This window comes from Erythrolamprus reginae, chromosome 1 (genome assembly GCF_031021105.1).
Source record: "Erythrolamprus reginae isolate rEryReg1 chromosome 1, rEryReg1.hap1, whole genome shotgun sequence".
Taxonomy (NCBI): Eukaryota; Metazoa; Chordata; class Lepidosauria; order Squamata; family Dipsadidae; genus Erythrolamprus; species Erythrolamprus reginae.
In genome coordinates, this window is record NC_091950.1 from 372063256 (window position 1) to 372076638 (window position 13383).

The 13383-nt window shown below is 38.5% G+C and overlaps 1 protein-coding gene across 2 annotated transcripts in view; it reads left to right on the forward strand.

Moving 5' to 3' along the window:
- EPAS1 (endothelial PAS domain protein 1) overlaps positions 1–13383 on the forward strand; it is a 133039-nt gene that overhangs the window by 94113 nt on the left and 25543 nt on the right. For both annotated transcript variants that reach the window (XM_070734574.1, XM_070734573.1), the window contains exon 7: positions 7269–7375. In XM_070734574.1, the coding sequence (XP_070590675.1) occupies positions 7269–7375 (107 nt within the window). The remainder of the gene's footprint in view (positions 1–7268; positions 7376–13383) is intronic.

Sequence of the window (13383 nt, forward strand, 5' to 3'; positions counted from 1 at the left end):
AGACAATTCTCACATGTGGGCTGCATAAGAAATTGAAGGGCAGGACAAAGAGAACAAACTGCTCTGAAAAGAGAAATATTTACCACCAAAACTGGAAATAGAACAACCATGATAACTAGGCTGTTAAGAAAATGATGCTCATATATAAGAAGTTAAATACTCTGTTTTCCCGAAAATAAGACTTATCCTGAAAATAAGACCTTGCATGTTTTTGTGCTCCTAATATAAGCCCTATCCCCCAAAATAAGCCCTACTTAAGAGCCTGGCTGCTCATTCTGTCTAGTGCAGTGTTTCCCAACCTTGGCAACTTGAAGATATTTGGACTTCAACTCCCAGAATTCCCCAGCCAGCAAAAGCAAACAATTAAGGGTCTGTAGAGTGTGTCTGGGTGTTTAGGTCAGGCCAGGGTCTGGGTCTTTATAGTATTGGATAGAACCGATTAATTATATTAGTCCAGCCCTCTAAAACCATCCCAATTTCTCATGTGGCCCCATGGCAAAATTAATTGCCCACCCCTGTTCTAGACTCACAAGTGCTGCTTAAGTAATGGATGGCAGCTGTGGTTGAGGAAGACTTTGCCCAGATACCTCTGGTGTGCCAATTGTGCCCTTTACTGGACCAGGAAGTTTAGCTCATGGTCATTCATGCCTTGGTCACTTCTCATTCAGTTCACTGCAATGGGGCTGCCCATGAAGAACATCCAGAAGCTACAACAGGTCTAAATGGCAGCAGGATGTGCAATGATGGAGCCCTTAAGTTTACCTACGTTGCCTGAGCTTCACTAAGTCTCAGTTTCCTTCCAGGTATAATACAAGGTGCTGGTTATTATCTATTAGTAACAGATTAACAGAGTTGGGAGGGATCTTGTAGGGCATCGAGTCCAACTCCCCTCCCTCCGCCCTGGCCAAGCAGGAGACCCTACATCATTTCTGATAAATGGCTTACTAAATGAGATTGCTTTTCTCTAAGGACATCTACCAGATTGGATAAGAATGGGCATGCTCCTAGTCCCTTCCTTTAAACATTGTCACCTTATGGGAGCTAGGAAGCATGCCTTTTCCATGGCAACCCTATAGAGCAGAGATCTCCAAACTTGGCCACTTTAAGAGTTGTGGACTTCAACTCCCAGAATTCTCCAGCCAGCTTTGGGGACCCTTGCTATAGAGGTTAAGCAAGCCTCTACCCTTTTTAGCCTTCTGAAAAGCCCTGAAGACCTGGCTTTCCTTGCAAGCACTGGGTAAGAGGATTTAATGAGAGGCTGTGTGTCAGAAGTTTAACTTTGATGCCAGATTTTTAATGTTTCTGGTTTAAATAAATGTAATGTGGCACTGTGCTGTTTTGTTATTGACATTGTTTTAGATTGCTGATTGGGAGCCACCCAAATTTCTATATAACATGGGTAGCTAAATAAATGTTTCAAATAAATAAATGGATGGATGGATGGATGGATGCCAGAAGCAACCTTTAAATATGCACCCATCCTGATTAGACTATCACATGGAAGCAGCACATAGGCACCTGCTGTAATTAAGCCCTGAGGTCAAAGTTTACATGCATGCACAAAAGCAACACTGTTCTTTCTTACACAGAAGTAACTATAATTTCTGTTGGTAAAAAGATTGGTTAGATTTCCAGAAGCCATACTTTTACTCTGTGTGATCTTGAATCTATCCCTCTGTTTATGCAGCCTAGAGTTGTGTTGGCTTTTTTAGCAGCTGCTGCACTCTTTTGGCTCATATTTAAATGGCTGTCCACTAGGACTCCAAGATCCTTCTCACAGTTACTATTGTTGAGCAAGGTACCACATATACTGTACCTGTGCATTTTATTTTTCTTGCCTAAATGTAGAATCTTACTTTTTTCACCATTGAATTTCATTTTGTTAGATAGCGCCCAATGTTCAAGTGTGTCAAGATCCTTCTGTATTTTGCGCTTACTTTCTGGAGTATTGGCTATTCCTGCCAGTTTCGTGTCATCTGCAAATTTAATGAGTTCCCCATCTATCCCCTTATCCAAGTCATTGATGAAAGGTGTTGAAGAGTACTGGGCCTAAAATAGAGTCTTGGGGTACTCCACTGCATACATCCCTCCATGTACATGTAGTTCCATTGATCAATACACATTGAGTGTGGTTGGTTAACCAGTTTTGAATCCATCTAGTGGTGTTGCTGTCCATCCCATATTTTTCTACCTTATCTACCTTACGTTATGGTATATTTTGTCAAATGCCTTACTGAAGTCCAAGTAAACCATATCGACAGCATTCCTCTGGTCCACTAATTTTGTCACTTTGTCAAAGAATGCAATAAGATTAGTCTGGCATGATCTGTTTTTGACAAACCCATGTTGGCTTTTGATTATGACTTTGTTTGTTTTTAAGTGTTCATTGATTTGTCGCTTGATTATCTTTTCCAAACTCTTTCCTGGTATTGAGGTCAGGCTGATATGTCTGTAGTTTCCTGGTTCTGGTTTTGCAGTTTCCTGGTGTTCCAGGATCTTTGAAAGATATATTTTTCTGATTCTAATTGTACTTTATTTTTGGGGAGTGTTTTTAAATCCTTTCATTCAGCAATATCATCACTTTGAACAGTCATTGAATAAGTAGTCATAAGTTGAGGACTACCTAATGCCTTGCCATTTTTTATAGTTTCTGTTAAACTCTGACGTCTTACCCATTACCATAACAATTCAAGGATAAAGACTTCCACATAAACCAAAACCAGAATAAATGAAAAGTAAGGGTTTCATTTCTTTTTATTAATCAGGTCTGTTGCAGAAAGCAACAATTTTTTGCAATATTTTCCTTTCTGTTTCTACTGACGTCACACTGTTTGTAACTCCAAACTCTTAATGGCAATGAATGATGTTGGAGGGGGGTTTTAAAGAAACATACAAAATGTAGATGAGAGGTCCGTGTCAATTTGACTATATTTTCTGGAGATAGAGGAGATAAATTTGAGGCAGAACTGTCATTTTGCGCAGTACAGATAGAGACTCTTAGAAACGGAGCCATATACACAGTAGCATAGGAGTCTGAATACTTTCTTTCAGATTTGTTGCTGCCTCTCTTATCTGTTCATGGACCATGTGCCACTTGAAAGGGATGAAGTAAATGATATGAGATTGACAGGCCATTTATCATCACATCTGGTGCTTTGTGCCACATGGAGCAAGCTAATGTGATTTCCATGCCTGCAGTCTGTATGCATTAAGGCTTTAAAAAGCATTGAATCTGAATGTTCTGTAGGTTTCAGAAATAGGCAAAGCTCTACTAGTACCTCTTTGTTAGGCTATTTCAGCAGAGTGTTCCAGGTGGGTCAAAGAGGGCTGAAGAAGAAACACTTTTAGTACATCATGTTTTATGGGGAGTAGAATAAAATTAACCAATTACAATATTTAGTTCTAAAAATTAGCCAAGGCCAGGTTTGTAATTAAAGGAGTAGTGCCCCCAAGTTTAATGCTGCTTAAAGATGGGCCGAATATTAACAAGACCATATGGATAGTATATGCAATTCAGAAGTCATAATCCTTGGATAATATTTCAGTATAAGTCAGGGGTAGAATTTTCCCATTTTCCACTTCACCTGCTCTTTGAGAAGATACCCATTGTCCGCTGACATTTAGGATCTAAACAGCTTTCAGACATGGTATTAGTGAGAATGGGTGAAAAAGCAGTGAAATAACACCTCCTTTGTCCAAAAGATCTTCTAATCCAATAATACATATGATCCCATTGACATGACATTTCCACAGGATATATGTACTATAAGAAGTGCTTTAAAGGTGCATGTATTTCAGAGGCTAATGCCAAATGAAGGAGGTTTGATACAGGCTGAAAAGATAAGATTTTTTAAAAAGTATATGAAATGACTAAAATGCATAACGTTGTCTTTCAGCACTAGAGAAAAGTTCAAAAGTTCCTGAATGGTACTAATTCAAACATTTTAAAAGACAGTCACATTAAATGCTAATATCCCAGCTACTCTGTAATAGACTGATTTGGAAAATACACACCCTGTTGAATGTATATCATAGCCCTGAGAGTTGCTCATATAAAAATGCACATGTTTGGGAAATCAGTAATTTCCTTAAATTCTGCATTGATGTGACAAAATACCAATAGTGCCCTATAAAAATGAAATTGGCTTACAGCAGTAAACCTTAATCTTAAGCAATATTGCTTAGAAGTTCTAATTACTGGATCTTATTCCTGTATTAATTGAAAGGAGAAACTTACATGTTTCATAACTATTGTTATCAATATGTTACTTGGTCACCAAGATGTTCAGACTGGATTTGGCATTTTTAACTATCTATGGCAGTAATGGCGAAGCTATGGCACAGGTGCCACAGGTGGCATTCAGAGCCATATCTGCTGGCACATGAGCTGTTCCCTAGCTCAGCTCCAATGTGCATGTGTCTGCTGGCCAGCTGATTTTTGACTCACACAAAGGCCCTGGGAAGGCGTTTTCGGCTTCCAGAGAGCACCTGGGGGATGGGGGAGGGTGTTATTACCCTACCCCAGTTCCAGGGAAGCCTTTGGAGAGGGCAAAACATGAGCCTACTAGGCCCACCAGAAGTTGGGAAACAGGCCATTTCCAGCTTCCCGAGAGCCTCTGGAGGGCAGGGGGGAGCTGTTTTTGCCCTCCCTGGTATTGAATTATGGAATTCGGCACCTGAAGAAAAAAAGTTATGCCATCACTGATCTATGGAGTCCTTTCCTGAAGACCTGGGATGGGGAGATGTTGATGTTTGATGATATTAAAGGTCTCATCACAGGGTGTAAGTAAGCTGTTTTGAATAAAGTTGTCTTGCAATTGCCTGATAGTGACTTTGTCAAGGCCAATGGTATTCAAATGGTGCTCCATTTATTTTGGGATTGCACCCAAGGCACTTATTACTATTGGCATTACCTCTGCTTTTATCTGCCAGTCAATGAAAGCAACAGTAATACCAATAGATATAGTCATTCTATATCTATTTGCAGGATTTGTATTTTGCTATCATCCCCAGTTCTTTCTATTCTATTCTGCTGTCTCTTATACACACACATACATACAATGTTGTTGTCATTGTTGTTGAAGTTCAACTCATTTCACATATTATACCATGCTAATTTATGCATCATTACATGGCAAAATCAGGCTACTCTACTGTAACGACCAAATGAACACATTGTAAATTGTAACCCATCTTTGTCTCTTTAACATGTCCTTGCAATTTTGTCTTTTTTTTCATTGATCAAAAACCAGTATCTCTCTGTTTCATTGACTGTTTGTTGGAGATAATTGCCATGAGAGCATTTCATTGCAACCAGCAATCTATACCTTAGGAAGCAAGAAAACTAAATGATATGCTTCATAGTTGCTTATTGAATCCTTCCTTCTGAACCCCAGCTCTGAAAGCTTTCCAGATATCTGTTTGAAGCAAGTATTATAACACTTGCCACCATTCCCCATGCTTTAACTACAGTAGGGAAGTCTTCTTTGCACAGTCCTTGGCATATTTTTCTTGTTCTGAAAAGCAAATGTAGTGATCAAACACTTGGGTGAAATGATGACTCTACTGTAGATCAGCTGGATGGACTTTTCTTCCTTCCTCAGTTACCAACCACAATTCACAAGAGTAAAACACTCTTGCAGGTTGAAAACTGTTGTGGGGAATAGGAGGGCAAAAGTAGCGAAAGAGCCCTTTAGTTGCATGAAAAGAGGGAAAAGAGTGGGGGGGGAGGAAAGCCAGACCCCTTCAGGGCAGCACAAAAGTCACAATCCTTATGAGAATAATGACAGCGTTACCATCATTAGGGATAATGGCTACTACGTGCTTACAGGCAGAGGAGACAACGTATTTGTTCTAAGGTTTTATTTCCTGGCTTTGTAAGTTTAACGTCAACTAGGAGTGATGCAGTTCAAAGGGGAGGGAGTAACCTTATTGAAATCTTTTCATTTCACAGTTTTTTAAAAAGAGTTTATCCAATTATACTATACAGATAATAGGATTCATGCGCTGGCTTAGATATGATCAAAACTATACACAATGTTAACAAGGTTACACTGATATGTTGAGGAGGAGGAGGAGAAAGGCTTTGTTTTTAATTATGGCAATTGTTTTAATATAGAATACATGTTATATTTAATAAAAGATAATCCTATGTATGTGATTTTTGAACCAATCTTCACAGGACCACTGATTTGTAGGTTAGTACTGATTTCTACATTGATGACGCAAGGATCTGAGTCACTGTGTGAAAATCATTGTGGAATTTATGTTAGGAAGTATTATTGCATAAAGTACAGCATAGGATTCTCATGGAGATCTGGGACAACTTCAGTGTTAGTAGCTTGCCTGGTATTTGTTTGTTTAATTTTTGCTTTACTAAAAGAAATGCCAGAAACAATGACCTCATTCCTAGTGATAAATTCCAACTGAAAAAGTCAACACTGTGTAAATTATGGAACCTCAAAGAGGAACAAAAGTCAATAGTTCAATTTTTAATTCAGTCTTTTATTAAATTCCACCTCACCCCATGAGTTTCTTCTAGTCAATTGTTTCAAGAGTAATCAGAGCTGTGGTTGTTATACCCAGACATGAATTTCTTACCTAGGACTAAGAGATAATCAAACTATGAATCAAACATGATCCTCCTTAGTTTGCACATTTCTCTATTCTCTATCTCTCTTAAGTTCTCCATAGAGTCCCATTATGTAGGTTTTATTGATAATGTAATGTAATTGACTTGCAATAGTTTGGAAACTTTAGTTAAAGCTTATCATAGGTAACTGTAATGTAGCTGCAATGTTTATAAAAATTGTAAAAAATGACATGTGAGAGGGAAAGAGAAGTATAACCATTGCCAAAAGTCATGAACAATGCATCTGATCATAGCTTGCAGTCTGGATTGGAATTCCTAATCATAAATAGTCTGGAGACTTACACCTTTTGTCACCTAGAAGTCCTTAGAATGGAAGATAGGAGATGCAGTACAAATCTACAAAACATTATCTAACCCAGTCACAGGAATTATTCTGCTCATTCAGGAACCAAATGCTAGGCTAAGACTACAGATCTGACTGATATGTAAGATTGAACAGCTCTTGTTTTAAATGAAATTTGTGTTATATGCAGTTACCTGGATTATTGAACACTTGATTACCAGTTCTGTAGATTTGGCAAGAATAGATTACGGGTATAATGTATTCAATCATTTCTTGTTGTAGGATTTTTCTTTTAAATTTAGTATGTAATTAATATATGTATATTTTGTAAAGGATAACAGAATTGGTTGGATATCATCCTGAGGAACTGCTGGGCCGTTCTGCATATGAATTCTATCATGCACTGGATTCTGAGAGTATGACCAAAAGTCATCAAAACTGTAAGTCATCCTCAAACCTATAATTATTACATAAAACATGAGTTGAACATGACAGGATGATGTTGATGAACAATAATCATAATCATAATAAAACTACAATGACTACTAGGTGGTTCCAGTAGTAATCGGCACATTGGGTGCTGTGCCAAAAGACCCCAGCCAGCATTTGAAAACAATAAACATTGATAAAATCACGACCTGTTAGTTGCAAAAGGCCACCGTACTTGGATCTGCACACATCGTACCAAAATACTTCACACAGTCCTAGATGCTTGGGAAGTATTCGATTTGTGATATTGTGATACAAAATCCAGCATATCAATCTTGTTTGCTGTCTATTACTGTTTTATAATAATAACAACAATAGCAACAGCGAGAAAGTTGAAACTGTTTCACACTTAATATGTGAATGTAGCAAAATCTCTCAAACTGATTACAAAGTTAGACATAATTGAGTTGCTAAAGTAATCCATTGGTCATTATGTAAAAAAAATTTCAAATACCTGTATCTGAAAAGTCATGGGAGCACAAAGTGGAAAAAGTTACTGAAAATGAGAAGGTGAAGATCTTGTGGGACGTTTGAATACAGACAGATCATCATTTGGAACACAACACGCCAGATATCAGGTTATCGAGGGCCAAAGATTACAGTTTATTGATATCGCTGTGCCAGGAGATGCCACAGTCAAAGAAAAAGATCTGGAAAGAATTATGGAATATTGTGACTTGGCAATTGAAACTACATGGCCATGGATGAAACATGTAACAGGGATACCCACTTTCATTAGGTCATTTAGTACCACGTCCAAGAATTTCACAAAACACATCAACAAATTGCAACTTCCTGCAATAATCCCAGCGGAGCTGCAAAAAACTACTCGGAACATCATATAGTTTAAGAAGATACTTGCTTGATACCTAGGATGCTGGCAGCAACCCATATCAACCATTAGCACCAATCAGTGGTATTATGAGCCGCTCCGAGTCTTCGGAGAGGGGCGGCATACAAATCTAATAAATAATAATAATAATAATAATAATAATTATTATTATTATTATTATTATTGACATTTTTTAAAAATGTTCAGTTGACTGAGTTTCATGCTTAATGTATAAAAGAGATTCATCATCATCATCATTACTTAGATTATGAGCCTTATGTCTCTTTCATATAAACCTACATGTCATACGCCACAGTTGGAGGTATATTTCTACAGACATCTGTATAGAAGGCTACATGTATGTCTCTAATTCTCTGTAAATGGTGTGATTTGGAAAATAATTGATGTTGAGAACCAGTCCTTCCAAAAAGTGACCATTTTATTTAAGAAAACAAAAATCTGGAAGGACCATTTTTTTTAATATCATAACTTGTGCATTACCATTGTCATTATGGTCAGGAGAGAATGCAAATAGGTTTCCTGCATATGGGAGGGATTAAACAAATGTCTCTCTCCTTCTTATATGAGGGGAGGAGTTTAGATGTTAAACACCTATTGTATCTATAAGCAAAAATTGGCAGTGCAATCAGAGGGAACCTCTGGTGTGGGGTATGCTTAAATTGATAAGGGAGTTTCATGTGATTCTGAGGCCACATTATCCATTGCTAAATTCAACTGTTTCCTCACTGCAAATAAAGATAAATGCATGCATCTTGGGATAATGGTGCAAGATCCAATCTGAGCAGTCACCGGGTCTTCCAAACTTTCTTATCAATGACTCAAATACAGTGATAGCTTCACATTGCAATGAACAAGGACATTGCATTCAATTTTGCAGCTACTGTGATTGCTGGCTGAGCAGGGACAAAAACAGCCAGAAAAATGATTGAAGCCTGGGAAACAGGCTCCTTGTCAGTCAGTAGGACTGCCTCCTGCCTAACAAGTACTTAGGAGTCGAGGATGCAGTGGCAGAAGGCAACAACAATTAATAACTTAATAGCCAGCCATCAATTTATTTATTTTTATTTATTTATTTATTGGATTTGTATGCCACCCCTCTCCGAAGACTCGGGGCGGCTAACAGCAATAATAAGACAGCGTACAATAATAATCCAATAATAAAAACGATTAAAAACCCATTAATATAAAAACCAAAAATACATACAGACATACCATGCATAAAATTGTAAAGGCCTAGGGGGAAAGAGTATCTCAATTCCCCCATGCCTGGCGGCAGAGGTGGGTTTTAAGTAGCTTACGAAAGGCAAGGAGGGTGGGGGCAATTCTAATTTCTGGGGGGAGTTGGTTCCAGAGGGCCGGGGCCGCCACATAAAAGGCTCTTCCCCTGGGTCCCCCTAAGTGGCATTGTTTAGTTGACGGGACCCAGAGAAGACCCACTCTGTGGGACCTAACTGGTCGCTGGGATTCGTGCAGCAGAAGGCAGTCCCTGCAACAGGAACCATATAAATATAACATGTAGAACAGCTCAGTGCACATATTCCTGAAAGAAAGAAGTTCCCTGATGACAAATTAAAAGCTTGGAAGACTAAATCTATAATCCTAGTGACTGACCTAGACTGGATCCTGTTTCATCATTCATCACAGACAGATTTACCTATACAAATGCCACCATTCATGGCATAGGGCCAGGTTATTTCTGTCCACCCAATTAAACTGGGCAGTGATGCATTTCAGGTCTCTTGGATCATACAATATCATCTATCAAGGCCAAAATCATTCCTTCTCAGTAATTGTGCTGCCCTTTGGAATGAAATACTGTATCCCCAGATATCCATTGGCTATCATCCTGATAATCTTCAGGGGGGTCTTTCAAAATTTGACAGCTGTTCTAGGCCATCCAGTAGAATGCTGGTGGAGACCCTGCTGGTTATGTTTTAAGTTAAAGGGAATATGTTTGTCTGGTTATATAAATAAGGATTTTCTACTTTAAGCCCCTAAGGGTCATTCTGTACTCTGGTTTCCTTCAAATATCATAAATAAATAGATAAATAAATAAATGCTCTTGCTAACTTAGGCTAACACTGTAATATATCTGTGAATGCTTAGCACACCATAAAGGTTGCTTTTTATTGTAATTGGAAAGTTTTTCTCAAGCAGAAAATAAACAAAAATCTACCTTGATGTGATTAAAGTAAGAATGGTATTCTATAAATGTTATAAATGCTAACAGGAAATGGGTAAAGGCATTTAGGCTTATATACCACCTCATAGTGCTTTTATAGCCCTCTCTAAGCAGTTTACAGAATCAGCATATTGCCCCCAACAATCTGGGTCCTCATTTTACCCACCTCAGAAGGATGGAAGGCTAAGTCAACCTTGAGCCGGTGGTGAGATTTGAACTGCTGAACTACAACTAGCAGTTAACTGAAGTAGCGTGCAGTCCTGCACTCTAACCACTGCGCTACCCCGGCTCATTTTTACCCATGTTAGGGATTTGGCAGTGGGTTTTTTGAGGAGGGGAGAATTCACACTGAAGGACAAAGGAAAAAATGGAGGCTTTTATGAAACTATAAATAAGCAAATAGCTGTGTGAAACCTGTTACACTAGTGTGCCGTGAGACATGGTCAAGTGTGCCACAAAGCTCAGAGAGAGAAAGAAAACAAGAGAGAGAGAAAGAAAACAAGAGAGAGAGAAAGAAAACAAGAGAGAGAGAAAAAGAAAGAGAAAGAGAGAAAGAAAGCAAGAAAGAGAAAAAGAGAGAAAGAGCGAAAGAGAGAGAAAGAAAGAGAGAGAAAGAAAGAGAGAAAGAGGGAGGGAAAGTGGGAGAGAGAAAGACAGAGGGAGGTAGGAAGGGAGAGAGAAAGAGCAAAAAAGAGGAAGGAAGGAAGAGAGAGAGAAAGGGATGGAGAGAGAGAAAAAAGAAAGGGAGAGAAAGAGGGAGAGAAATAGAGCGAAAGGGAGGAAGAGAGAGATAATTTTTTTGTCCAAACTTTCCCCCCCCCCCCCCCACACTCAATGTGCCCCATGGTTTTGTAAATGTCAAAAATGTGCCGCGGCTCAAAAAAGATTGAAAATGATTGATCTATAGGTACCAATCTGCTGCGTAATACAGTTGTTAGAAACAGAAATGAAGGGGCTGTTTAGGTCACTGAATCCAATCCCTTGCTCAATGTTTTAATAGAGGCATGGCAGCTCAATGGTTTAATGAAGGTGGAGATGGTGTCTGCTCCAGAAGTTTGAGTGCTAGCACTGTGTGGCAGGGTGAGCTCAGTTTCTAGCCACCTAACAGTTCAAAAGCACGTTCTGTGCAAATAGGTGCATAGATACTTCAGTGGGGAGATGAGTTGGTGTTCTATGCAGGCAAGCAGATTCCTGCCGGCTCTGAACCTTTCCGCTTGCAAGACAGGTCCAAAGAAGGGAGGGGACCTTCAATAACGCTGCAGGGAAGCTGCTCATCTTTAAGTTTGATGCAAAGCCAGCTTGTCTTCCTGTGGCACACCTTGGGAAACGCATGAGCATGTCTTACAATGGATCTGGTAAATGGTCAGCCAAACTACTATGCTTTAATAGCATTGTGGTTTACTTGCTAGTGCAATAACATCATATGCTACTAATAATAATAAAAATAGTGCTTTGGTGGGAAATATTAGAGACCCTTTAAAAGATGTCTATTTGCCAAGATTCAGATAGCTGCACAAGGCACCAGAAGGCCAACCTATAGATCAGTGTTTCCCAACCTTGGCAACTTGAAGATATCTGGACTTCAACTCCCAGAAGTCCTCAGCCATCGAATGCTGGCTGGGGACTTCTGGGAGTTGAAGTCCAGATATCTTCTAGTTGCCAAGGTTGGGAAACACTGCTATAGATGACCATGTTTTAGAAGTCTATAGTGACTCATGCAACCACACTGTATAAACTGTTTTCCTTTCTGAATGCTTGTATCCTCCATTGAGGACCTGTATACTGCACGAGTCAAAATATTTGCTGACCCGTCACATCCTGGACATAAACTTTTTCAATTCCTACCCTCAAAACGTCGCTACAGACACTGCACACCAAGACAACTAGTCACAAGAATAGTTTTTCCCCAAACGCCCTCACTTTGCTAAACAAATAATTTCCTCAACACTGTCCAACTATTAACTATTTACTACTATTGTACTACTAGTTTTTTCTCATCATTCCTATCATCCATTTCCTCCCACTTATGACTGTATGACTGTAACTTGTTACTTGCATCTTTAAGATTTTTATTAATATTGATTGTTTCTTCATTGCTTAGTTGATCCCTATGATAATCATTGTTGTATCTCATGATTCTTGATAAATGTATATTTTCTTTTATATACACTGAGAGCATATGCACCAAAGACAAATTCCTTGTGTGTTCAATCACACTTGGCCAGTAAAGAATTCTATTCTATTCTATTCTATTCTGAACAACAAAACATTCACTGCACAATCCTACGTATGTCTCTGAAGTCAGTGTGACTCAAGATTTATTAACCCTCTGATAAATGAAAGCAGGATGGCAGCTTGTTCTATTTTTATTGCTCTCTGTCCTCTTGTATCTTAATTCCTTTCATATTGTTTCTCCCCGTAGCTTGTTACATAATATCTAAAAATAGATGCTAATGATAGTTGCCTATATATTGTCATTGCAGAATGGTGCCCTATTGGCTCCCCCCCTCTAAGAACAAGCATTAAGTTAAGTAGAGGAAAAGATTATGTACTGAAAACGGGGTATTAACATACATTCATGGGGAGGTTGTGGTCTTACTGATTTGCTTAAATGGGTGTTTTGTGACTGGTCACAAACATCATAGCAGGCTTTTTAGGGGAATAATATCTCATAAATTTTAAATATAGCTCCTCTATGAACAATTAAGTGCCAATTCTAATTTCAAAAGTGCATGTTCAATGTCCTGGCATTGCTATTTTTAATAAGACACATTTTATTCGTTATTTTTAAAAAGAGATACAACTGTTTGAATGACCAAGAATAATGTTTAAGTCTAAGATAGTATTAGATATGTTCACTGGTGTTATTAATAAAACATTATGAAGATGAGATAGAAATTAATTAATTAATTAATTAAATTTGG